The sequence below is a fragment of the Akebia trifoliata genome, chromosome 8 (genome assembly GCF_017979445.1).
Source record: "Akebia trifoliata isolate Shusen 1 chromosome 8, ASM1797944v1, whole genome shotgun sequence".
Classification (NCBI taxonomy): domain Eukaryota; kingdom Viridiplantae; phylum Streptophyta; class Magnoliopsida; order Ranunculales; family Lardizabalaceae; genus Akebia; species Akebia trifoliata.
In genome coordinates, this window is record NC_141382.1 from 2,947,473 (window position 1) to 2,972,602 (window position 25,130).

Below are 25,130 nucleotides of genomic sequence, written 5' to 3' on the forward strand. Positions count from 1 at the left end.
CTACAGATTTAAGTAGTTCTTTTTTTCCATCATTTCAGTTGATTTGAATCCCATTCTTTGATCAGGGGATTTATGAGACAAAGGTGCCGCTAGAATTTAATACCATCCTCCAGATTGGTAATGTTTGTAAGGTGGATAGAACAGCTAAAAATCGAAATGCTCAAGATGGATGGAGTCTTACTGAACTGCATATGAAAACCACAACAGAATGCCCTTATCTGGACCAACCCATCCCTTTCTTTTACTTGTATCATAGGTATGCCGAGATCAATGATTTTCTTATTCTTGCCTAAATTCCAGTTTTGATATTTCTGACTACTGGAGTGATATCAGGCTTTTAAGTATGGGATCCCTTATTTTTCTACTCATTAAAATTTTCGTATTTTGGGTGCCCCACATCTGTTAGCTGCTACAAGAACTGAAACATTTGATAATCTACATAATAATGTTTCTCATTCTTTAGCTTTACTGGATTTCTTTTTCTAGTCATAGAATAAAATCAAATGTTATTCTACTAAGATAATTTTGTATTGATTTTAGCATGTCTGAGGGACGGGGAATATATGTGACATATTTTCCTGCATCTGGCACGATTTTTGTCGTGGTGGTTAATCCTTTCCAGAACAAAGAGTTATCCCCTTCTTTTCTTGAAAAGCAATTCCGTGAAGCTTGCCAAGCGTTGTCTGTTGAGCCTCCTTTGCCTGGAAATGGGATTGTTTTCAAGGTGAACATCTATGTTTTTATGTCACACTACTTGAATAGGTTGCTTACGATTCTACATCTTACTATTGTTTTCTTGGCGCCTGCTAATATGCAGGTGGAATATGTTGGATATGTTAAAGATGCTGAAAAGCTATTGCAAAGAACAATAAATGATTACAGGTTTACTTCTCATCCATAATCTTAAACCCTGCATCTACATGTATGTTGAATATTAACATTGTGATTTAGTCCTAGGATTGCAAACTTAGTAGGCCTTGTTAGTTTCACGATTCCTATAATAATTTGTTCACTAAGAATGTGAGATGAATAATATGTTGGGCATTTTCTACTCTACAAGTTTGTCATCAAATGCCGAATCCAATTAATAAATGTGTCGGGTTTGGATTTGGTAAATTTTCAGAATACCCCTAACTTGACAGGGCACAAACACGACACAATTCGACCCATTGCCATCCCTAGTGCAAAGCATTGATGTAACAATCCATTTGTTTTAATTCAGCAACTGTGGTTCATATATTTGTTGAATTTATTAAACCAATTTCGGCCAAATTATCCGCACAATATATTTTCGTGACAAACTAACCTATTATTTTGTTTTTTAAATCAATTTATTGTATTTTGGCCTTCTTCCCATTGAAGCCTTATTTGTTTGATCTTACATGTTAACTTAGTTGTCAAAATATAATTACATTGATTCATGACAGGCATCAATATCATGGACCTGCAATCAGTGTCATCGAATGCCCAAAGATTCACTCAATGAAGTCAGGAATTCGTGTTTTAAATGATTTCCCATGCGTCAGCATTCCTTGCAATGCTCGTGATAGCTACTATCAGGTAGTGTAACTGTGAATAATAACTGGTTTTCAGGCATCTTTTAGTTTGATTTATATTTGTCTTGTATCTGGTCACCAACATATGTTGGACGTTTGATTTCCTGCTTTGTATAGGCCCTTGGGTGGCAAACTGTGGCTGCGAAAATTGGAATGCAACGATGTGCTGCATCATCACAATGGTTGAATGAGAGAATTTCTCTTTCAAGATATGCACATGTAACGTGGTGTTTCATATCAGTATGCTTTATCATATAAAATTTTGTTTGATTTGATCGGTGAATATGAAATCATTGCAACCATTTGTACATTTTTGGAGCAGGTACCCTTGGGGAATTTCGAACTTGATTGGCTTCTATTTACAGCTGATATCTTTTTTTCTAGAGCATTGCGTGATCAACAACAGGTCAGCTCTTATTCTATCATTTACAATTTTTTTTTCCAAAGCAAGTTCTGTTTTCTTATTAAGATTGGGGAAAATATAGGCTATTTGAGGACCGCAGAGCATGTTTAGTTCTTGGAGGTCTCGTTTGACTCTCTCTCTCTTTCTCTCTCTCACACACACACACACGCACACACACACAAGTTCCATCTGTACAATGAATTTTCCATATCTTGAAGACCATCCTCACTAAATTTCAACCCATTTTGACATTCTTAACCTCATTAAAAGTTGGCTTCTATTTGAAAAATCTGAACTGTTTATTTAAACAGATAATTTAAGCTAGCTTTTTTTTTTTTGTTTTTATATTGTTAGAATGGCTTGATATTTTTGTGTGTGACAATGATCATCATCATGAGATTGACTTGATGTACGGTTGGATCATATAGAATGTTATCCCTATGGCGCCCACAAGCGGGAGTACAAACAGGAATTAAGAATAGAAAGTATGGGCACTCCTGCTTTTTGGATTCATAAGCCACACGATCACATGATAGTAATTATTGTGCCGAACAGGATGGTAATTATCACAAAGCCACACTATCACATCCATTTATTTTAGTTATTTCTTCTAAAAAATTATTCTCTCTCTAAGTATAATTTTCATTGATTTTCAAAAAACAAAGGAAACTTGATCTACCTAGGACAGAAGAACTTCCGAAAAAACATAAAAAAGATATGTTAATTATCCCTTAAAACCACAGGATGCCAACTAAAAACAAGGTCCTCATTATAAGTAATGACTTTTGAAAGTGAGTTGGTGCAATGCATCCTCCATACACTAATTTATTAACTGGCTAAACATTAGCATGATTTCATTCATCAAATCATCTTTTCTTGTGGTGATGCATAAAAATGTTCTCTTATATTTCTTGCTTCTTTTTTTTTTTTTTTGTATATATATATTTTGCTTTAATATCCCCTCTAAAAAGTATTAAGCACCGGGATGTTTATACTTACAAATTGTTGTTTTCAATTTAAAGTATCATGCCAACATTACAGATTTACAGTATTGGTAACTGATTACACTCAGGCTCTGGTAATGGATCTCTTCCTGACGATACTGTAGCCGGCCTAAAATTCAAGCCTTGTTTCATCCTTACAACTCATACGCATTTAATCTACTTCAACCATTTTGATTCTCACAGGTACTTTGGATATCGGATGATGGAATTCCAGATCTGGGGGGCATTTGTGAAGAAGATACTTGCTTTGCCGATGAAGTAAGCATGTGCACTAATTATAGGAAAATACCAGTGCGACAATTTTTTACTGTTTCAACTTTCTTAGTTCTTCAACTTTAGACAGGCCAGTTTTAAAACCCTTATGGTAATATGTTTGGGTTGCTGAAGGGATTTCGGTTGTAAAAATAATTCTGGTATTATGTGTTCTATATTACAGGTTTTGTAGTGCACTTATTGTTGGTTTTTCCAATACAGGTCCATCAACCTGTTCTTAATTATCCTGGCGCATACAGAAAAGTGACTGTGGAGCTAAAGGTTTTAGAGTCAAAGAAATTATATGCTTTGTGTTTGTTCTTGTTCTTCTTCTCTATAATATTTGAAATGAGTCATCCATAAGAGCCAACATCAATATTTGTCCTTATGCAGATCCATCATCTGGCTGTAGATGCTCTTCTGAAGAGCAACCAAGTGAATGAAATGGAAGGAGGAACCTTATTCGGATTTGACCAGGACATGAATTCTGGTGCAAATGAACAGACTGGCTATGATGAGGCTAGTTCATGTGCTTCCGCATTTCGTGCCCTGAAGCAATTGATTCAGAGGTGCCTTCAAGATGCAATCAAATTTGGAAATATATTTGCCGATGCAATACTACAACATCTGTATCGATGGCTTTGCAGGTCACAGTTTGCCATCTTCTTTGCTATGCACTTTTTTTGTTTGTTTGTTAATCTTGGCTACTTTAATCACTTTTTTTCCACTTGCATTGCAGTCCACAATCAAAACTTCATGATCCAGCTCTTCATAGGGTATTACACAAGGTAAAATGCTTGTTTCAATATTTAAAGCTTTTAATGGAAGGTGTATTTGAACGGAGAGAACAGGTTTCAGGATCCAATTTGGGATACCGGATAAATGCTGTCAGAAGACTTATTTTCTACTTTCCTTTTTCTTATTTATTTTTTCCCTTATTGTTTAATTTTGTTTGTTTGGTTTACTAGTTAAGGTAACATGTCCATTGGTTCTATGACTGAAATTCTTTTACTGAAGTACAGTTTTGTAGTTGGGTGTCTTCATTATCAAATTGGTTCGTTTCCATCTTTTAATTTAAGATCACCCCTTGGAATTGCATGTTGCAGCAAGTTTATTAAGAATCTTGTTATTGAGCAAGTTGGTAGAAGGATAGGGTTTTGGAAGTTGAAATATTTATCCAAGGGTGAAAGTGACATTGATCAAAAGCACCCTAACCAGCATCCCAATATGAATATCCCTATTCTCGCTGTCCAAAAGTGTGGAAACGTGGTTGAAGAAATTGATTTAGGACTTTGTTTGGAAGATAGGGAGGTAGTCGGAAGTCTCTATATTGTACATTGGAAACTGATCTACTCTCAATAAAAGGGTGGTGGCCTTGGCATTGGGAAGGTTAAAGTCATGAATTTGGCCTTGTTGAGTGTCTATGGAGGTTTGGGGGTGAGTGCAATAGTCTGTGAAAGGGAGTCATTAAGGCAAAATATGGTGTTAGAAATTCGGTTGGGAGAGTTGTGAAGTTTGGTCTTATGTGTCTTTGGATGGGATTTATAAAATCATGTGAAAGGGAGTAGGGTAACTTTTAGAGTTGGCAGAGGAAATAGGTTGAGACTCAAAGAGGGTCATTGGTGTGGTGAGTCAACGATTCGCTTGCAGTTCCATTGCTATCCTTGATGTTGTTTAAAATGAACGAACCAATAAAAGATTTTGTTGTTCGAGGCAAAGTTGTCTTGAGAATTTGCTTCGGAAGAGGCTTCAATGATTGGGAGGGGGAGGTTCATCAAATGCAAATCTCATATTCCTATCGATCCTATGATGGATGACAGAAGGGTGTGTGCTTTTAGCCGTGGTATTGTGTTTTCGGTATAGTCTTTTTTATATTTCCATTATTCCTTCCTCCCTCTCTTCATTTCCTGTTGTTACTATTTGGGGCCCCAGCATTCTGTCTAAGGTAGTATTCTTAATTTGGATGGTTGCTTTAGATAGAATTCTAACCATGAACCATATTATTGCCAGGTGTATTATTACTGTTGATTTTTTTTTCCTTCCTTTGGGAAGCTAGTGGGGAATTTGTTAATCATTTGCTCATTCATTGTTCCATTTTTTCCTGGAGGTTTGGGCACATTTTGTTTCTTTGTTCCATACTTGGTGGTTGTTTCTTAACTCGGTTTTGGATCTGTTCCAATGTTGGCAAATTACTACATTTTCGTATGTAGATTATTTTATTTTTATTTTTTGGGGTCATAAGCTCCTTTTTCCATGTGCTGGGCCACATGGAAGGAAAAGAATAGCACAATCTTTGAAGGGACGGAGCATCCACTCTAAGAATTGATTATTAGCGTCTTGGTTTCTTGTGTTTTAAAAAGGTTTAGGTGGGATTCGTCATGTAAAGATAGGAGTGAGTCTTGTTGTGCTCTACTTGCTGTAGGTAGGCCTTCTTGGCCTCCTTTTCCTCTTTATGTAATAAAAATTTTACCTATAAGAAGGATTCTTTCTGTAAAGAGTTGACAGTAAAACCTTTCCCATTATTTCACTGGAGCTCTTTCAATAATGGAGATATTTCGTAAAGCATTTGATGTATTTTTTGTTGAACCTATTAAGATAGGCTTCCTCAACTTATATTGTCATCCTTCCCTAAGATTTGATATTAACAGGTCATGCGAAAGGTATTTGCATTGTTGCTGGCTGAGTTTCGCAAGTTGGGTGCCACAATCATCTTTGCAGACTTTTCAAAAGTTATCATAGATACAGGAAAGTCAGATTTATCCGCAGCTCAAGCTTACTGTGACTGTTTGCTAAAAACTCTGCAGACTCGGTAAGTCAAGGCTCATGAATTGTGTTTAGATAACTTATTTGTCTTTCTGTCTTGTAACTTGTTTCCTTGTTTGCAGAGATCTTTTTGAGTGGATTGAACTTGAACCACTGCACTTCTGGCACTCTTTGCTATTTATGGATCAGGTTCGGTCATGTTGGTTTCTGCTTTATTTCATTTAAGCTTACAGGATTTCTATGGTCTAGAAATGCTTTTGTTGAACTACAGTAAAAGACATGGTTTTGATGGGTAACAATTTTTTTTATTATATTAAACGAAGATATAAAGAAATGCAAGAAAAAGTGAGCGAGAAATGTTGAGACTGATAATAGTATACTAATCAATATTTTGCTGCATCTAATGGATATGCACTATGTTTCTATCTTCTTGTTAATTGTGTTGACATACAACATTACAACCCTTCGCTGTGATTGTATGTTATAATGCGTAATGTGAAATCATGTCAAGTAAATAATTAAGGGGCGCACTATTTACACCCACTTAAATGTTCAATGTCAATAATATGGAAAGTACATAAATACCCGTTTGGGTTTTATTATGTTTTACAGCATGCATCCACCTAACACTCACTGAACAAACACAACTTTCCCTCCTACTGATTCAAATCATACCAAGCCCTGCCGAAACATCCATATCGAAAACACTATCAAAGTTTAGTTGAATCCACATAACCAACCGATTTTTCTTCAGAGATTCATCAAACGATCGTGTTTTGATCCATTTGTGGGGACATCATTCTTTAAAATCTAATTTTTTTCTTAGTTGGTATAATTAAGCATTTTGATAGATGGAAATGAGTTTTTATTCATCATCCTTTGTTCTTGGAATTGTTTTGTAAATGAACCATGTTAAAAATTGATTTTATCTTCATCGATTGCATCAATTTTTTTTTTTTCAAAATTTCCAGTACGTTTGGTAAGTCAGGACCGAACTCATCAACACTATTTTGGTAGTTACATACCGAATGCATTTTTTCACATGGGATCCCCATGTAAAGAATTGTTCGGTTGGTATCTACCATATGCTAGCGTATTTTTGCAGTATGTTTATACCGAATTTATAGTTCTTAGATCAGTAGTTACGTACCAAACAATTCCTTGCATGAGATCCCCTGTGAAAAGCGTTCCTTTTTGAAAATGTTCGATATGTTTTTGCCGAAAAATTAATGAAAGGTTTGGTAGGATACTGTTTGTTTTAAAATAAATTGGTGGGGGAAACTAGCAGACAATTTTTTGCTGCATACTCCCTCAAGTATAGTGGGTGTAGCGAGCAAAAAGGTGGGTGTCAATAGCCTGCGCCATAATTAAAACCTCTATAAGAAAAATGATCCATCGGAAGTGAACTTAGTTTGCTAAAATGTTAACCTCGATTGATAGTTTTCTGGTTCTTGTTTGATATTGCCCTAGGTGAGTTGTAAATAGCAACTTTATTCAACTCATTCCATCGTGCATTGTTTTAACACGCCAATGGATTCTAAAATTGGCACGTCAGTGTTACTGTTGGAGTCATGTAGTGGTTTCTTGCACTGGATTTTTATAATTTCTAACATTATCTTTCAAACGATAGTACAACTATGGCGGGATCCAGGCTAAAGCCAATGGTGGGTGTTCTCTAGATACTTCAAAGCCACTTAATGACGGTGTAGAGGATGAACCACAAGTGGATATTGTATCGAGCTGGAATATTGCTGAATACTTACCAAAGATGACTCAGGTAGGTCAATTTGGTGCTCATATTGAAAACTTTATCTTTGTACCATTGTTACTACTTCGGTCACTAGCCCTGACTTCGTCATCTCTACCTAGCAGTTAGTGTAACAACTACGGACATGGCCTGCTCCCGTAGTGTGATGAGTAATGTGTACGAGTCTCAGGAGAGAAGTTTGAGAAACATTCTAGATTCATAAACATAGCTCAATGGTTTAATTCATTGTAGCAGTTTTTGTTTCATTTATAGAGTTCATCACTAAATTCCTACGAACTACTGCATATAATATATTATCTTTCCTTTTTCGTACCTAGTTTGAACTTATTCAACCATTTTCAAATTATTTGGCAGGATCATTTTGTTTTGATCGTTTCCGAATTTATGTACATACCATGGAAATATGCACAACAAGAAGCTAAAATTAGAGCATCTTCAAGGGACGACAACTTGTGCACTCCATCAATTAGCGTTGCATCTGCTGAGACTTTTGAATTACGCATAACAGAATATCTGAAAGAGCAGGTGTGATCAAAGATACCAAAGCTTCTATGCCTTTGTGATAGTTTTTGAACTCCACATGTCCTGTGATATAAATATTTAATCCATTTTCTTGCATGTCTCACAGGTCAGCTCTTACTTCACGGAAAAACTTCTTAGGATTGTTCGTGATACTGTTCTCCATGTGAAGGGAATGAACAAATCTGGGAATGATGTACCCACTCAGGTTGCTGGTTCTAATGCACATACGGGGGATGCAGCACTGGAATTCATTAAGCATGTCTGTGCTGTTCTTGCTCTTGACCATAATGTTCAACATGATATTCTGGTAATACTTCTTATTCTAAATATAAATGGCATTATAGAAGAATATATTAATTTTCTTTAGGAATTCAGCTGAATCATCAACATCCAGTCTTTCTTAAACTTGTTTTTATATGACACGATATGCTTGAGACAATGGTTCAGTCTGCTTGAAACATTGTTGTTGGTTTGAAAATAGAGTTAAGAGTGATGATTTTCTAGTCTTTCTGGGAGAGGCTCTCAAGGAAATGCCATTTTTCCTCAATGGCTTAAGCTTTATTTGAAGAGGTGTGAAAAAGATTATGCCTTATTGGAGTTGCATGCCTTTTTTGGGTGCAATTTGACCAAGACTTACGCCTTACAGGGATGTACTATATTTCTTTATTTATTCTCTTTGTTTTGTAATATTACTACAAAATATTCCTCATAAGTTTTTCCTTGTTAAAACATTTAATTTTCACAGAGGTCTTTAACTATATGATCATTTCTGTTGACTCTAATCTCTCGATTTGCAACTTGAACAGTTTGATGGATTTTCTTTAACTTCTTCCATCACTATTTTTTTTTCTTTTTTTCTTTCTTCTCTATTTCCGATTCTCTCTTTATGTTGAACATATGCATCTGCTTTTTATTAAAGTAGTATTTACATTCCTAAATGTTACCTTTTGTTTGAGGGATAAAGAGTTGGAAGTATGAAACTATGGATGTGGTTCATTTTACTCTGATTTAATGAGTGTGTACTTAAGATTTGGTCACAAACTTTAGAATGTGAAATTATGAATTCTCAATTGTTGTTTGATTGTTTTCCTTTGATTTTCTCTTTATTGGAGTTCTTTGCTATTTATTTTTATATAATTATCTATCCATCAAAAGTGCATTCTCATGAGGTTTACACCGTATTCCTTGAGGTTTGCATGTCACAGCTTTGGTTAATGCAGTGCCTCACCTCAAGCACTCAGCTACAAAACATATATAGATAGATAGATAGATAGATGCCCACAGCCAGATTGCCCACAATGTCCATATGGGAATAGGGAATAAGGAGTTATTCTTTCTTAGTCTTACCTCTTATCTGTTTCCATTTGGTCATTCTATACATGAAGCATGGCTGGTCTAATTTTTGTCTTCTAAAGTTTTCCTTTTAGTTCAGTTGGTGCTCATGGATCACATAAAATTCAAATAGGAGAGAAAATAAATTGAATTCATTTGATATGGTTTGGGCATATACAAAGAATACCGATGACACTAGTGAGTAGATTTGGAGCAAATTTAGGGCTCTGGAAAGGGCAGGAGGCCAAACATGCCACAAATAGTAGTAAAAAAAGGAAGTACATTGCCTGACCAAAGTTTTGGCCCAGAACAGAGTGGAATTGGATTCGTGTTGTTGAACCCAATATTTATGATAAACCGTAAGATCATGCTGTAATTTCTCTTCTGTGAGTTCTAGTGTCTCAAGGACTGATAGGTCCACTTGCATTTTCTATTCGACAGGTAATGAGGAAGAATCTGTTAAAATATGTTCGTGTGAGGGAGTTCGATCCAGAAGCGGAGTTTTGCAATCCTTGCCTGTCTTTCACCTTACCAAATGTAATTTGCAGGTAAAAGATTCTTGGGAAATTTTTATATTGTCTTTGACCAATTGAAGGATAAAGAAAGTTATTAATAATAAAAACAAATAGAACAAAGTGTAGATTTATTATAATTTCATTACTAGTCATCCTGGTGGACTGGTGGTGTTTGGGTTGGTGAGTTGGGTGGACTGGCGGTAGTTGTTGAACTCTGTTCAGGCGCACTCCAACTCTTTCTTCTAAACCAAAGCCCTTACTTTCTTCTACCTTCGTCAATCAAGTCTTTTTTTTTTTTTTCCTTTCGGGTTGAATTGCTAACCTTTTAGAAAATTGATTAAACCACGTAATTCTGTTTGTAGCTACTGCAATGATTGCAGAGACCTAGATTTATGCCGTGACTCAGCTTTACTTGCCCAAGAGTGGCGTTGTGCCATGCCCCAGTGCGGGCAGCCTTACGATCGTGGGGTAATGGAGAATGCTCTTTTTCAAATAGTTCGTCAAAGAGAACGCCTCTACCATGTACAGGACCTTGTGTGCCTCAAATGCAACCAAGTGAAAGCTGCTCATTTAGCTGAACAATGCACGTGTGGTGGCTCATTCAAGTGCAAAGAAGATGTGTTCGAGTTCCGCAGTAAAATGCAGGTCTTCCTAAATATAGCTATCCGACAAAAATTTCAACTTCTCCAGGAGTGTACTTCATGGATTCTTGAAGTTCAATAACGGTCCAACCTGTGCTTGAGTTCCGCAGTAAAAGGCAGGTCTTCCTAAATATAACTATCCAACAAAAATTTCAACTTCTCCAGGAGTGTACTTCATGGATTCTTGAAGTTCAATAATGGTCCAAACCTGGCTCCGCACATTCACTACTATAAGTTAGTGCCCAATCCAGGCATCAATCGTGATTATAACAGAGATTAGTTGAGATAAAAATTCTTGGCCGTTGATTAAAGCGATCCCAAGCTCAGACGAAAGGTTGGCAGTAAGGTGCTATGGGTTTCTCCTCGCTGGGGCTAATCTCTCATTTGAAGATTTTCATCATCTCACTGTCTGATTCATTGAGTTGTATATTTGTTACCATCAAATTTTACAGTAGGCATGGTATTAGGCAAAGGGAGGGTTTTGGAAGGGTATTGGGTTGGACTGAAGCCTTCTTATTTTTATTTTTTTAATCCTTTTAGAACCCTCGCTTCATTGTATAAACTATGTAGGTATATTAAATTGTATAAACTATAAAGCATTTCAAAGGATAACTATTTTTTTTTTTTTGTGGGTTTTACTTGAATAAGCTATATATAAAACGTTTCTAGGTTATCAAATGTTCATAATTTTCCATCAGTTTATTTGCAACAAAGATGTTCCATTGGAATGCAATTTCATCTGACTTTGGTATTTAACCTTTTAAAAGTTTCGGTTCTATAATTGCAAGGAATTTCTTTTCTTTGGAAATTGAATTCCTTGGGAAAATTTTCACAGGACAATGAAATCTGTTGAAAATGAATTCGAAGGTTTTGTTGCACTTTGGAAATTAAAAACAGAAAAGTTTGGTGTGGTGGTAATCCTGTGACATTTTTTTTTTTATGGGTGGGGCGGGATATCATTTTCCTCATTAAAAAAATTGTTCTGGGTGGGAAAAAGTATTCTAGGAGAAATACGTTATAGCCTGAAAATCACATTTTCCAATGCAATTCATTTTCTCATCCTTTTTCAAGAGCCCGTGGGGTCTTCTTGATTGTCTGGAATTTCAATTTTCAGGAAATTTCTAGCAAGCAAACAAATAATTTTACATGGAAAATACACTTCTCTCCTTTTTCCCATCCGCAATCAAACGCATCCTTAGTAATTTTCACAGAAAAAACTTGTTTACAATAAGGAAAGTTTCATTATCCAGTACTATATAAATGAAATATAGACGCAGAATTTTCTAAGAGAATTTTGAGGAAAAAGTGGTCTGTAAAAAACTGTATCCAAAAGAAAATTTTATTTACAAACTTTCTAGGCCCAAACCAATGGAATCTTATTCCTGCATTATTGAAGCTCTGGGTTGCTTAGTGTTATTAGGCCCGTTAAGTAATTGGGTCAGGTTTGATTCATGTTTAGGGTCACACACTCAGGCTATGAGTTAAGCCTGCCGAACGGCCTTGTCTTCCTTATGCTTCTCCAACAACCCTATTTGTTCTTGAGGTTTAAAGGTTGAAGAAAATAGAATCACAAGGCTGAAAACATGGGTAAAGTATTTTCTAGAAAAAAAAAAAATTTAGATGGGTAACAACCCAATCTTGTTCTTGAGGTTTAAGGGTTGAAGAAAATACAATCACAAGGCTGAAAACATGGGTAAAGTATTTTCTAGAAAAAAATAACAATTTAGAAGGGTAACAACCCTATCTTGTTCTTGAGGTTTAAAGGTTGAAGAAAATAGAATCACAAGGCTGAAAACATAGATAAAGTATTTTCTAGAAAAAAAAATAAATTTAGAAGGGTTTTATATAGTGGTTGAATATGAGGGCATTTAGGTCAGTTTATATTAGTCTCTCACACAAAACCAAGGTCAAGGGGCAGGTCATCAGTTTAAAAATGTTGGAGGTATCGGTAATATTGACTGGAATGCAGATGGTCATGATTCAGTCGGCGAAAGAGTCTAGATCTTGGAAACGTAGGAGTTGCATGTCATGTCACTTATAAGTTTCACTAATTAATAGATGTTTGGCCAAGAAAAATTAATTTGATTGGTGAAATCTATTAGTCGGTTGGATTCAATTATTATTCTACCATCCGCTAACAACCAGGCTTGTACAAGAGATAATGATTATAAAAATAAACTACCTAACCCAAATTTGATTTTTAAATATAATCAAATAGAAAGAAAAAAAATGTTGTAGTAACTCTAATAGGTGATTAACTAAGAGAAAGTCGACTGAGATTGATTGTAAGGGGTGTAGGAACTCTCTTGAGCAGAAACAAATTTCTAGTTTGTTCAGTTGAAGCATAGGAAAATGGTATTTTTATTGAATTTAAAAACGGATTATTTCAATCTTTTTACAAACTATATATATATATATATATATATATATATATATATATATATATATATATATATATATATTGTTGTTCAATGACTTGATCCATTTTTATTAAATTATGAAAACTTGTAATTGGCTTCAAGAGAATTTGGCCTATATATATTTTATATTTAAATATATATATATATATGGTTGTAGTAACTCTATTTTTATATTCAATGAAGATTGATTGTAAGATCGGTAATTGAAGATTTTAAAAGAGCAAAAGAAAGATCTAAAAAACCTGAATAAAAATAGTGAAAACGTATATAAGTTTAATTTAAATAATAAAAGATATGGTTTTGGGCAAAATGGATTGGAGGAACAAAAATTTGAAATGTTGAAAAATCAACAAATAAAGAAACTATTTGGGATAAAATGTCGATAAAATATTTTAACGATAATTTAATAAAGAGTCGTGTTTGAGTGACCTAAAGTATCTATGGTTCCTTTACACTTCCACGTCAAGGAAAGTGAGAGATGAGGTACAAACTTGAGGTCACTTCAACATTATTCTTTGATAAATATTAGGGTATATAATTTTAAAAGCATTTATGACCCTAGAGACTCTTGTCTCCCCAAAGTAGAATTTGAGTGTTAAGGCTTTGGCGGTCGAGCTCCTAGTCCTGTCACTACTGATGTGTAACCAATGATTTGTTCCTTATTAAAAAAGGAACATGCGATTGTGGGATGGGATCGAAAAAGTCAGAGATAGTATATTAGTAATAAGGTGTGTTGTAATACATCAATTTATTTCAGGATTTTGTTAACATGCGCCCTAAGGGCATACAGTAAAGTGCATTAAATACACTTTGTGATTTGATTTTTGTACTGAAATTGCTCTCAAAATTTTTGTTTTTGATAAAAAAATACCCTTAGGTGCATGTTCCTAAGGTATATTTAATGCAATTTAATGTGTGCTAGTCATGGGCGGGCGGGCGGGAGGGAGGGCAGCTTCATTTTTCACACTGTGCTAATGAGGTGGTGTGCACATAATCATAGATGCTTTTCACTCGTATCTTGAGAAAACACATCTATGATCACCACATCAAGTAATGTGAAATACACAGTGATGAACAAAGTCCCTCTCTAAGATTTTCCTTAAGAATAATGCAGAAGTGATTTTAAGTTTATATCTCATTTTGACGTGAAAGTGGATATGAACCATAGATACTTTTTCAATCGTGATTTTATGTCAAAATGTGCTCTTTCCTTAATTTAATATTTGAACTAGATTTAGAAGAGAGATGCTTTATCTCTAGTTAAGACTTTCCTCTTGTTTTGTATATAAAAATCATAGAAGGGTGGTTGCATGTAATTAAGAATCAAGAAAATAAATCAACATAGATGCTTTTCACTTGTATCTCGATGAAAAGAATCTATGATTATGTGTGCACCACCACATCTCGATGTACATTTTAACGTTACCTCGGCATTATCCTTGTTAATAATAAAGTAAGATGCGTAGGGATTGTAAAAGAAAATTAATAAGAATTTTTTTCTTCTTGAATAGAGAGGTGTATCGAAATCAAGGTTCTTTCCTGCCTCCTTCTCCTTTGTCGGTGGTCAACGGTCAAGATTAAGCAAAAAAAATAATTCCAAGAAACTCTTAGGACTTGTTTGGCAACTATTATATCAGTTACATGTCTTGATCCCTTATTCTTCTCAATTCCAAACAGATCTTAATAAGAACAAAGGACAATAGATTTATGTACCCTTATTCCCAATCATGTCCCACATATCTTATCTGTCTTGCTACTTCTCCCAACGAATTTTTCAGGCTAATTATTCTTAAAATGACCGAAATACCCCTTTTTTTTAACTTCTATTTAAAAATTCTTTGTTTTTTTCCCAATAACCCAAAAATAATTCGTCATTTACATACTCTCCAACCAATGGATTATTGTTGACTTATATCGAGGTGGTCCTCAACCTTATAGAAAAATTCCTCGATTTTTCTTTCTAAAAGTCCATCATCTTATGCTTCCTCAAAAATCCTATAATTCTTTTTTGAAGGTTTGAATGTTGATCGAGATAAAAAATCTTAAGAATTAAATTAGGATTAATTTTTGAGTTTTTCTCTTGAGATTTTGGTTTGAAGGAGATAGAATTGAAAGGTTGAAGGATAAAAGGACAAGATTTTTTTTTTCTTTAAATATTTTTATTGTCAATGAAAAATTAGTGGAAAAATGATTACCCCACCTCAGAAAAAAAAAAACCCGATAATTTTAAAACTCAAAATGTCTACTTGACTTGTTCGTCAGGTTGACTGAAGTCAATAACTTGTGATTGATTTCAGACTAATTGAGTCAAAATATGTTAAATTTATAAATAATCAAAATAGTTTTTAATTTTTAAATTGATAAAATATTTAATTTTTGTTCCCCGCAAATTATTTTATGTAACCGAATAAGTTGATTAACTTTATGACTTGACCAGGTGCATTTTTGAGTTTATTCGATCGAATTGATGACTTGAGGCATGATTTGCCAAGTTAACTCAGCGAGTTAGTAATATCAATTTTTAGTTCAAATAACTTGAAATTCAATAGAGCGATGATTTTGATTTTTCATTTTTTCAAGTTCGACGTTGGATAGATCTTTTCAAAATGGCCAAAAAGCATCCATAATAATGTTGAAATGAATACTTCGATAAAATGTTTCAATATAATTAATATTATTTATCCATCTCCGATCTTAATCAAAATGTAACATTTAATATTAATATTTGTTTTGCCATTGTTATACTAAGTATTTGGAATATCTGAAAGATTTATCCAGTGTTGGGCTTGGACAATCAAAATTATCGAGATCGATGTTTCAGTAAAATTGACACTTAGATCAAATATTTCGATTAAATCCTAAAAATTATAAGTATGTCCTTTTCTATCTATTATCACAAATCGTCGAAATAGATCAAAAGTTAACTCCAATTTGAAATAATAAGTGCATCATTCTCTAGTCGTCATTTACCATCACAAATTGTTAGAATATATTGTAATTTCAATTGAAAAACTTAGGTAAGTTAGAAGATGTGAGAAAATTTTATTTTAGCTATTAAATGAGAGATAAGGAGGAGGGGGTTAAGAAAGAACATATTTACTCAATGATAGAGATAAACTGTGTACATTATAATAATGTGCATGAGATACACTATATCAATGCTATGGTTTATCTCATCATATATCTTGCAAATCTTATTATAGATTTGCATCGATTAGGATCAATTAAGTATATTATATTAGATTGATTGAATATCTTATCATATTCATGTATATTTTGAATATAGATATGTAATCAACATTCAAGAATTATCAATAAGAATCATTTTATTCATGGTATCAGACCTTAAGCTCTACTGAAAGCTCGATCTTGGTACACCGTTCTTTGGTGATGGTGTCATTGCCATCACTATCGTCAAACTTAAATTCTTTTTTTTTCCTCTATTATTATTACTATTGTTATTTTCAATAAACCTTAAGCCTTGCTCTATATCTTTATAACCTCCCTACTCCATTCACTTCTGTCTCATGATTTCAAATATCATTTTATTTAAATATCTTTAATAAGATATTTTCTATTTTAGCCACACAATCATAATTTGTATGTTTTTGAGAGAGATTATGATAGACTTGATCTAGTATGTCATCGATTCTGGCAGACTCAAAATAAGCGAGATGCGACAATGATGGACTTCATAGACAAACGATAACCACCATCAAGCATGACTGAACATTTGCGACTATCTATTATCAACTTCTTTACGAGATTGAGGACTAATATTTTAAATAATCAATTGCATAGTATTTCTTTAGAGGATCATACAATTGTAAAAGGGTGATAGAGATAAGGTGTATGCATTATAATTAATAATGTGCATGATATATCTCATCACATATCTTGCAAATCTTATATTTGCATCAATTATGATCAATTAAGTATATTATATTAGATTGATTTAGTATATTTCCATATTCATGGATATTTTGAATCTATATAAATCCAATGGACCGACATCCAAGAATTCTCAATAAGAATAATTTTCTTCACTCAGTGAGTCATCAAAATACCACTCAAAAGTAAGGGGGTGTTTAGAAAGAAATCCCTCTCACAAGGTGCATTGAGTAATTTTTCCAATTACAAAAGACCAAGTCAATTGACGCCTCTACCTTAACCATCATCTCTGGTCTTTGTTTTGTATGGGTTCTCGAGAGTCACTGTCACGAATCTCAAGAATGAATAATGTTCAAATATTTGACTTCTAGTCGTTTCACATGGAAGGTTACAATTTGCAAGACTCTTAACATGCCTTTTGGAAACTTTTTGAGGTTTGAATACTAAACAATTTCTGGGAAAACAAGTTTTGTCACTCTCGTGGGATTCATGTAAAATAAAGTAACAGCAAATGCCGTGTAATTGATGTTTGGTAAAACTTTGAAGGTGCCAACTAACTAAGTAGGTGAGGTTTGATGATCCAACTTATTCATTTAGCTATTTTCAACATTATTTATTTTTAGAATTTTATTAAAAATAATTTTCTAATAGCCTTTAGAGTATAGCGGTTGTCTTTATGTGAAAGTACATCACTAATTTCAACCATTTTTTAAAAACTTTATGAGACTAACTTGTCTATATATCTCACCGATTCTACTTGAAAATGCATCGAGTTGGATCAAAAGTTCAATCGATTTATTCAAGAGTTGATATTTTTTGACACACGCTCCTGACATGGCATGAGCTTGAACCATAGATTTTCCCCTCAAGATTCACAATTGTACATTCTTATAAATTTGTATAGTTGTGTGTATCCCAAGGAAAATAATTTATAATTCTAGCACATGCTGCGTCAGGGGGCACGTGTTAGAGGAGGGCGTTAAAAAATAATTATTCTTTATCTAATTATATATAATGTTTTATAATGAATAAAAATCAATATATTTATTCTTTTTAATTGAGATGTCGCAGCCTCTCAGACCAATTGACTAATACTTGGGGAGGTGGAGTTCCTTCCCCCAACATGCATCATCGGGTTTTGGGGTAAATCCATGCGAGTGGCGCTTAAGGGTGGGACTTGTCTAAGTTTTATCATGAATACTATGGTGATCAATGGATGAATCCCAACCGAGCTTCCTTGAATCCTAACCTAATTCAAAAGAGATAAAATGTACCTTAAAGCTCAGACCAATTCCATGGTAAGTTAGGATGTGTTAAAGGTCAGCTCACGAGTTCTAAAAATTATTGTTTTTATTTGAAATGTTCTTACGAGGTTATTTCTATTTTATTTTTAATTTTCTCTCTTGCACATATCAGTCAAATATTTTATTTGGGTCATTTTTGACCTACTGCGAACCCCAAAAAGAGTTAATAGTCCTCCACATGAAACATGCCAAAGTGAGTTAAAAAGATGAATTTGATTGTCATCATAACGAGATGACTTTAATGGATGTCTTTGAAATATTTCCCTTAATGAAACTATACTCCACTCAATTTTAATGAGGTTTTTACCTTGTAAAGTTTCTTTCAGTCAAAAGTCACTTATTTCATGAAATTAATTTGATGGCATTTACGTTTGGGAAGGTGCCAAGAAAATGCTTTTGATGTTTAAAAGTGTTTAATTTGAATTTAATTACCATTAGTAATAGACCTGAGCATCTCATGTCAAACACGTAACTTAAAATTACGCGTAAAGGAGTTGTCCACACCAACTCCCTATTTTCAATATCTGCGAGAAGTTGACGTATTTCAACTTCAAATTAAGATAATTTTGGTCAATAATACTTTTTTTTTTGTATGTATGGCTAATGAATAAAATATCATATGTTTCTATAAACAAAAGGTGCTATTTTTTGAATAATTCACTCAATGTCCAAAGAAATTGATTATCAAATAGTACCTCATAAATGCTCCTACCAAATGACAAATTTTGCAATCGCTATCCTTATAGAAATGCACCCAACAATATTTTCAAGTACAAAAGCTGTATATTACTAGTCGTCTTAATATTACTTTTGTTCAAGTCATTTTCATCCTATTTATCACCCTTTTATAATTTTAATTAGAGATGTACAAAAACTTTATGATCTTATTGGTGCTATTGTTGATCTTCTTTCGATCTCTATACATATAGTTATTTCAATCATCTTTGATGCCTGTGGTTCGTGAGTTCGATACTTAGTATGAGCATTAACTTCTCAAGGGCCACTCGCATGGACGCACTCTCACTTACTAGGTACGTGTGATTTGTGAGCGTTGCACGTGCTCCGAGATTAGTCCTTGGATAAGATCATGGTCTATGAATTGGACAAAGCCCAGATACAAGCCCGATCCACTGTCTACATGGATACTCGGTTATCCAAAAAAATAAAAAAAGTATGATTCAAATTATCATGTACTATTTCTATGAGCTACATTGTTATCGATCAATCTTTCTATATTTAAAGATAAATCGCTATTTATAAACAATATTGAACAACAATAATAACAACAACAACAACAATGCTTTTTCTAAAAGTTTTGGGTTTAGATTAAACTTGCCCATCCATTTCATTTTGTACATAGTCAAGTCTTTTATTAATGAAAGTGAATTCATATATGCTTTTACTATTCCATTTATTTTTAATTTGTCTTTTTAGATTCTTCAATTTGATTGTTTCTTTTAATTAAAATTAAAATTAAAATTTTTATACTCTAATCATCTTAGTTGTTTTTCTCTTAGCTTATCACTAATAATTTCTTAATCTTTCCACTTATCTATTTATTATATTCAATTTATTTACATGATACTTTTTATCTTTACCATTCAATTTTATACATCATAATTAATCTTAATAGAGTCATGTTGGAGTGAGCTCAAGATTGTACCTCACATTGCACTTTCTTGACGTCAAAATGTGTAAGAATCATAAATGCTTTGAATCTTACACAATTTCACGTCAGAAAAGTACAATGTGAGATACAATCTTGAGGTCACTCCAATTAGTTCACTTTTGGTAGGCGAATTCAGCCTTGCTTTCTTAGTAACTATCAGAGTCAGACTGGTAGTCTCCCAGCAAGCATCACAAAAATATCATTTCTAAAAAGTCGGAGGCATATCCACTTACCCCATCTTTCTTCGGAGAAAAAAAGTTCGTGTCAAACTTTCTTTGTCGTTCAAGCCTATCATGATGATAGGGTACCCAAGCAAACAAGAGGAAGTCGCCTTATCAGTAAGTTTCAATAGAGGGCTGAAGTCCATGAGTTGGATGCTTCACCACCTCTGAGTATTACTTTCAATCTGCATTATTCATCTCAATAAAATCTTATAAATTTTTTCTTATAGTATGAAAAATATGTTTCACATCTTATTCTATATTTTCTATAGTAAATTAATGAAGTATTAGATTCCATGCCAGATTTTGAGTTGGATCTTAACCTAAAGACACTAATCAAGTGCTCGGAAGATGCACTGGCCGCCACCTTTGAATCCTTCATAAGCATAAATTATCATATTATATTCTTTATTAAGGTTGGTAGATTAGTTAATGGTTGTTTAGTAATTTCAGCACAGACCAATTCGCAAAACACGAAGAGAAGCAAAGCTGTGCTCTACCTTCGTTGTAGAAAAGATTGATGACTTCCATTAAAAAATTGCCACCTAGCATACTAAAAATTATCGTGATTATTTCTAGCCATTGAATTTAAGGACTTCTCATCAATAAATAATATCCAGTAATGTTTTGATACGTAGGTCCATCAAAAAGCTTACGAATATCTATGCCACGTGGTGATGAATATCAAACTTTATTTAACCAAAATTATAGCAAAGTTTTTCTCAGTATACATGCGCACTGACTCAGTCAGTGACTTGACTTCTGTGTGGGGCCCACTGTCTTCGTCTTCGTCACCATTCTGTCCATGAAATAAACTCGTGGTCACGGAAGCCACTATTTAAAATAATAATAATAATAATAAAGGAAAAAAAAATTATTTATTTTATAAAGTTATAAATAAATCGATACTCGACTGCTTGAGACATTCACCAAGATCTCTCTCTCTCTCTCTCTCTGCAAATTTCTAGGGTTTGTTCTTGAAAACCGGAAACCTTAAACTGGTGCTTTAATGGAGGTCGGAACTCAAACTCTTCAGAACTTCGATCTACCGTCGACACCCTCCTCATTTCCTTTTGCTTTTCATGTCGAGGTCGAATCGACAGAGATCGAAGCTCCGAACTACGCGATTAACGAACATGCTGTAGTTTTGATTCCAGAAGAGAAATGTATGGAGATTAACAATCAGAAAGGTACGAGTTCTGAATCGACAGCTGCCGTTAAGATGCAGAAAGTTTACAGGAGCTACCGCACTCGGCGCAGGTTAGCAGATTCGGCTGTTGTTGCTGAAGAGCTTTGGTAAGTCTCTCTCTCTCTCTCTCTCTCTCTCTCTCTCTCTCTCTCTCTCTCTCTCTTTTAAGTCTCTCTGTAATTTGTTCTATTTAATTTTGATAAAGGTGGCAAGCGATCGATTACGCTGGACTGAACCTCAGTACAACTTCCTTCTTCGATCACTTGAAACCAGAGACTAATGCTAAACGTTGGTATCGAATCGGCTACAATGCTTCCAAGGTGAGTTCGGTTTCATTGTTGTTGATTACATGCTTTATCTTTATTTTCTTGTTTTTATGTAAAAAAAAACGTGATTTTTCTTCAAATCGATCACGATGGTCTTGTTCACTATTTGGCAGGTTGGTAAGGGCTTATCTCGAGACGCCAAAGCTAAGAAACTAGCTTTCCAGCACTGGATTGAAGCTGTAATTACCACTTTCAAGACACTGTTTTTTTATTTTCTGAAAATTAGAATTGAATCTGTTCTTAGTATTCCCCTGAAAATTCTTATGTTTATACTGAAAATGATTTTATTTTGTTTTATTTTTTAACTGTAGATCGATCCCCGCCACCGATATGGGCACGACTTGCACTCTTATTATGATGTTTGGCGTAATGGGGATGCTGGCCAGCCATTCTTCTACTGGTGAGTCCATGCATTAAGGGTTTATAGGCAGACCTTAAAAAATGGGATTTCTTTGCGTTGTCACCTTTTATAACTGAATAAACTGTCTAGGGTATGAGAGATTCTTGAAAAAAAAAAAAAATCCTTAAAAAGGGCAGATAAGTAGCTTTGATTGGGTAATTTGGCTTTTGCACCATTAGTTCATAATTCCCATCCAATGCTGATGTTGATATGGTTGGAAGTATTTCTAATGTAAATGATCTTTTTTTTTTTGATCGGTAATGTAAAAGATCTTGCTTTGTGCAGGTTGGACATTGGAGATGGCAGAGAGGTTGATATCCAAGAGTGCCCAAGAGCAAAGCTTCGAAAAAATTGCATCAAGTATCTCGGACCTGTATGTTCTTTATTGTTCTAGAGATTAAAAAAAATATGAACTCTTAGTAACATATATTGCAATCTAGTTTAATGAAGCACTGCAATTAACATTTCTTTCTTTTAGGGCACCACATTTTCAAGTGCTAATTGCAAGGTTTGTGATCCTAACATGTATGTTCGCTTTTGTGATCACTCTTTAATGAAATCATCAGCAAGAAAGAGAGCATTTTGAATACATAGTCCAAGAAGGGAAAATTGTTCACAAACAAACTGGAGAACTTATGGATACAACTATAGGATCCAAAGGGACAAAATGGATTTTTGTGATGTGTACCTTTAAGAAACTCTACGCTGGCGAGGTAAGAACTAAAATGGGCAAGACAACCATTTGTTTGACAATCGTTCTCGTATGTTCTGTGTTGCTTCTGTATGTCCTGGAGACTAATATTGTGTTAATGCTACTCAGAAAAAGAAGGGTAAATTTCATCATTCCAGCTTTCTTGCGGGAGGGGCTACTTTAGCGGCTGGAAGACTAGTTGCAGTGGATGGAGTACTTAAGGTATATAACTTAGAGTTATGGATTCATAGCTGTATAGTTTCTCTGATTAATTTTTCAACTTTGTAAAATGGAAATTTTGGGAAGAGTCAGGTGTGTAGGTGTGGGTAGTGGGATGGGGCCTATGTCATTCAAACTAGAATCCTACTCAGTTTTGAGAAATTCAAGATTGTAGACCTTTTTCCGAGCTGTAGCCAAGTGAGATCTGAAATCCGTGTTTAGCAAATTTACATTGCATTGATCATTTCTAGTTGAACCAAGAATTTAACTCCCAATTGAAAGAAAGAGGCCTTTAAGGCTGATGTAGATGGTATCAAATTTCGCTTAATTACAAAGCCAAAATGAAGTTGAGTCTAAAGTTTATCTCTATTGTGTCTGATCCTTGAATGCTTCCTTGGATTGCAGTCTATTTCGGCGTACAGTGGACATTATCGCCCAACTAATGAGAACCTTGGAAGCTTATTGAGCTTCCTCGAGGAGAATGGAGTCAACATCGATGACGTTGAGGTATGTTGTTCACCATTTAATCTCATCAATCTTTGACCTAGCATTTCATTTTAAGAATTTGGGTCATGAAATGGGTTTAATCAACCCTTTGTGCCACTTATGATAATCCTAACTTGTGTAGCATCACCAACATTTGCCTGAGGGTGTGTCTATATTCTTTAATCCTGAGTTCATGTCTATTGTTTGACAGAGACCCTCTCCCACTGATGATTATGACCATTACGAAGAGAAGAAATTGATGCCAAGGGAGAGTGCAAATGGAACCCTAATCGTTCCTGAACCTCCACAGCTTGAAATTCCCAGAGAAGTAGAGAGAGACGAACTCTCCGAACCCTTCGAGCCAACTGATGTTGTCCAAACTGAAATCAGAGGCAGTTACCAAAGGACCTTATCTGGTGGGCTTCAGAGCCCAAGAGCAGAGGTGCCTAAGAAAGCAATGCTGAAGAGGATCAATTCCAAGAAGGCTGCAAGTTCGTACCAGTTGGGGCATCAACTATCACTAAAATGGTCAACGGGCGCTGGTCCAAGAATTGGGTGTGTTGCAGACTATCCTCTGGAACTGAGGGTACAAGCCCTGGAGTTCATGAACCTCTCATCGAGGGTTTCTGCCACACCATCGGCTTCTCGACGGCTTGGTGGGCTTGTTTCCCAGGCCTCGTGTCCCATTTGACCGCCTTTAATGTGTCTGTAGTGTAAGCATTCCTACCTCATGGATGCCTTCCCTGCAAGTGATTTCCTTGTTTCTTTTTTTATTATCAGTTAAATCAATAAAACATTTCGAAAGGTCAATGTATTATAAGTGAAGGAATCTGTAGATGCGGATTTTCGCTCTACTTTGAGATATGTGTCGCGACCTTGCGATCCCCTCTCCTTGTTCTCCTAGGTGTGCCTGCAATGACACCATTCCGACGCACAAGTCAGAGATTTAGTAAAAAGAATAAGTGAAGTTTGGAGAGGAGAAAATCATCTCCTTTAGCTCATTTGTCCATCTATATATATAGAGATGAGACTTTAGGACTTAATTGAATTCCACTACCGATTTTACCCTTCTACAACTTAGAAGGGGATTTTGGGACGTATCTCGTACATATTTTGTACTTTCTACCGAGCTTACTCTAGTATATCCATGCCAAGCTCGAATCCCTAGGTGCCACGTGTCACCCCCTCAGTTCCTAGTGAGAAATATCCTTTACAATACCCTCTCTCGGGGGTTTGGACTTTTAGTCCGAGCGCCCGAGAATAAATGAATGGTACTATGTGACACGTGGTCACGCACCCCATAAATTGTCATTTTCTGATTATTAACTGCGCTTGGTGCCATCATAAACCTGATCTTCAAAACCAATAGATATAACCCCCTATGGTCGGGTTTGGAACATGAATCAATTTAACCCACCCCTAAGGGATGGACTTGCCTTTATGAACCAATTGTTATATATATATATATATATATATATAAAAACACAGATGAGTTAACCCGACCCTCATTGATCGGACTTGGTTCCCTTCACTCGCCAAGATTTTCGTTGTGTGCCGA

General features: G+C 34.8%; 2 protein-coding genes across 2 annotated transcripts in view; both read left to right on the forward strand.

Annotated features, from left to right (window-relative positions):
• Positions 1-11,655, forward strand: part of LOC147395459 (DNA polymerase epsilon catalytic subunit A-like) — a 35,533-nt gene extending 23,878 nt beyond the window's left edge. Inside the window, exons 33-49 of the mRNA XM_086450303.1 lie at positions 66-256; positions 541-724; positions 818-882; positions 1,428-1,560; positions 1,674-1,775; positions 1,879-1,962; positions 3,147-3,221; positions 3,438-3,497; positions 3,609-3,862; positions 3,955-4,003; positions 5,864-6,024; positions 6,101-6,167; positions 7,609-7,755; positions 8,101-8,271; positions 8,375-8,575; positions 10,042-10,148; positions 10,478-11,655. Of these exons, the coding sequence (XP_086306429.1) occupies positions 66-256; positions 541-724; positions 818-882; positions 1,428-1,560; positions 1,674-1,775; positions 1,879-1,962; positions 3,147-3,221; positions 3,438-3,497; positions 3,609-3,862; positions 3,955-4,003; positions 5,864-6,024; positions 6,101-6,167; positions 7,609-7,755; positions 8,101-8,271; positions 8,375-8,575; positions 10,042-10,148; positions 10,478-10,838 (2,412 nt within the window). The 3' untranslated portion in view covers positions 10,839-11,655. The remainder of the gene's footprint in view (positions 1-65; positions 257-540; positions 725-817; positions 883-1,427; positions 1,561-1,673; positions 1,776-1,878; positions 1,963-3,146; positions 3,222-3,437; positions 3,498-3,608; positions 3,863-3,954; positions 4,004-5,863; positions 6,025-6,100; positions 6,168-7,608; positions 7,756-8,100; positions 8,272-8,374; positions 8,576-10,041; positions 10,149-10,477) is intronic.
• A 9,524-nt stretch (positions 11,656-21,179) lies between these two features.
• On the forward strand, positions 21,180-24,382 carry LOC147395460 (IQ domain-containing protein IQM3-like). Its single transcript, XM_086451809.1, has 9 exons — positions 21,180-21,557; positions 21,656-21,770; positions 21,890-21,955; positions 22,088-22,176; positions 22,462-22,549; positions 22,743-22,889; positions 22,997-23,089; positions 23,492-23,593; positions 23,784-24,382. The coding sequence occupies exons 1-9, from the start codon at positions 21,271-21,273 to the stop codon at positions 24,261-24,263; spliced, it is 1,467 nt and encodes a 488-aa protein (XP_086307935.1). The 5' UTR covers positions 21,180-21,270; the 3' UTR covers positions 24,264-24,382.
• Positions 24,383-25,130: the final 748 nt, after the last annotated feature.

Excerpts from the sequence above, each read along its gene's own strand:
- LOC147395460 (XM_086451809.1), top strand. The coding sequence starts at position 21,271 with ATGGAGGTCGGAACTCAAACTCTTCAGAACTTCGATCTACCGTCGACA. Across the intron at positions 21,558-21,655 it reads GTTGTTGCTGAAGAGCTTTG|GTGGCAAGCGATCGATTACG; the intron begins GTAAGTCTCTCT and ends ATTTTGATAAAG. Across the intron at positions 22,550-22,742 it reads GCATCAAGTATCTCGGACCT|CAAGAAAGAGAGCATTTTGA; the intron begins GTATGTTCTTTA and ends TGAAATCATCAG.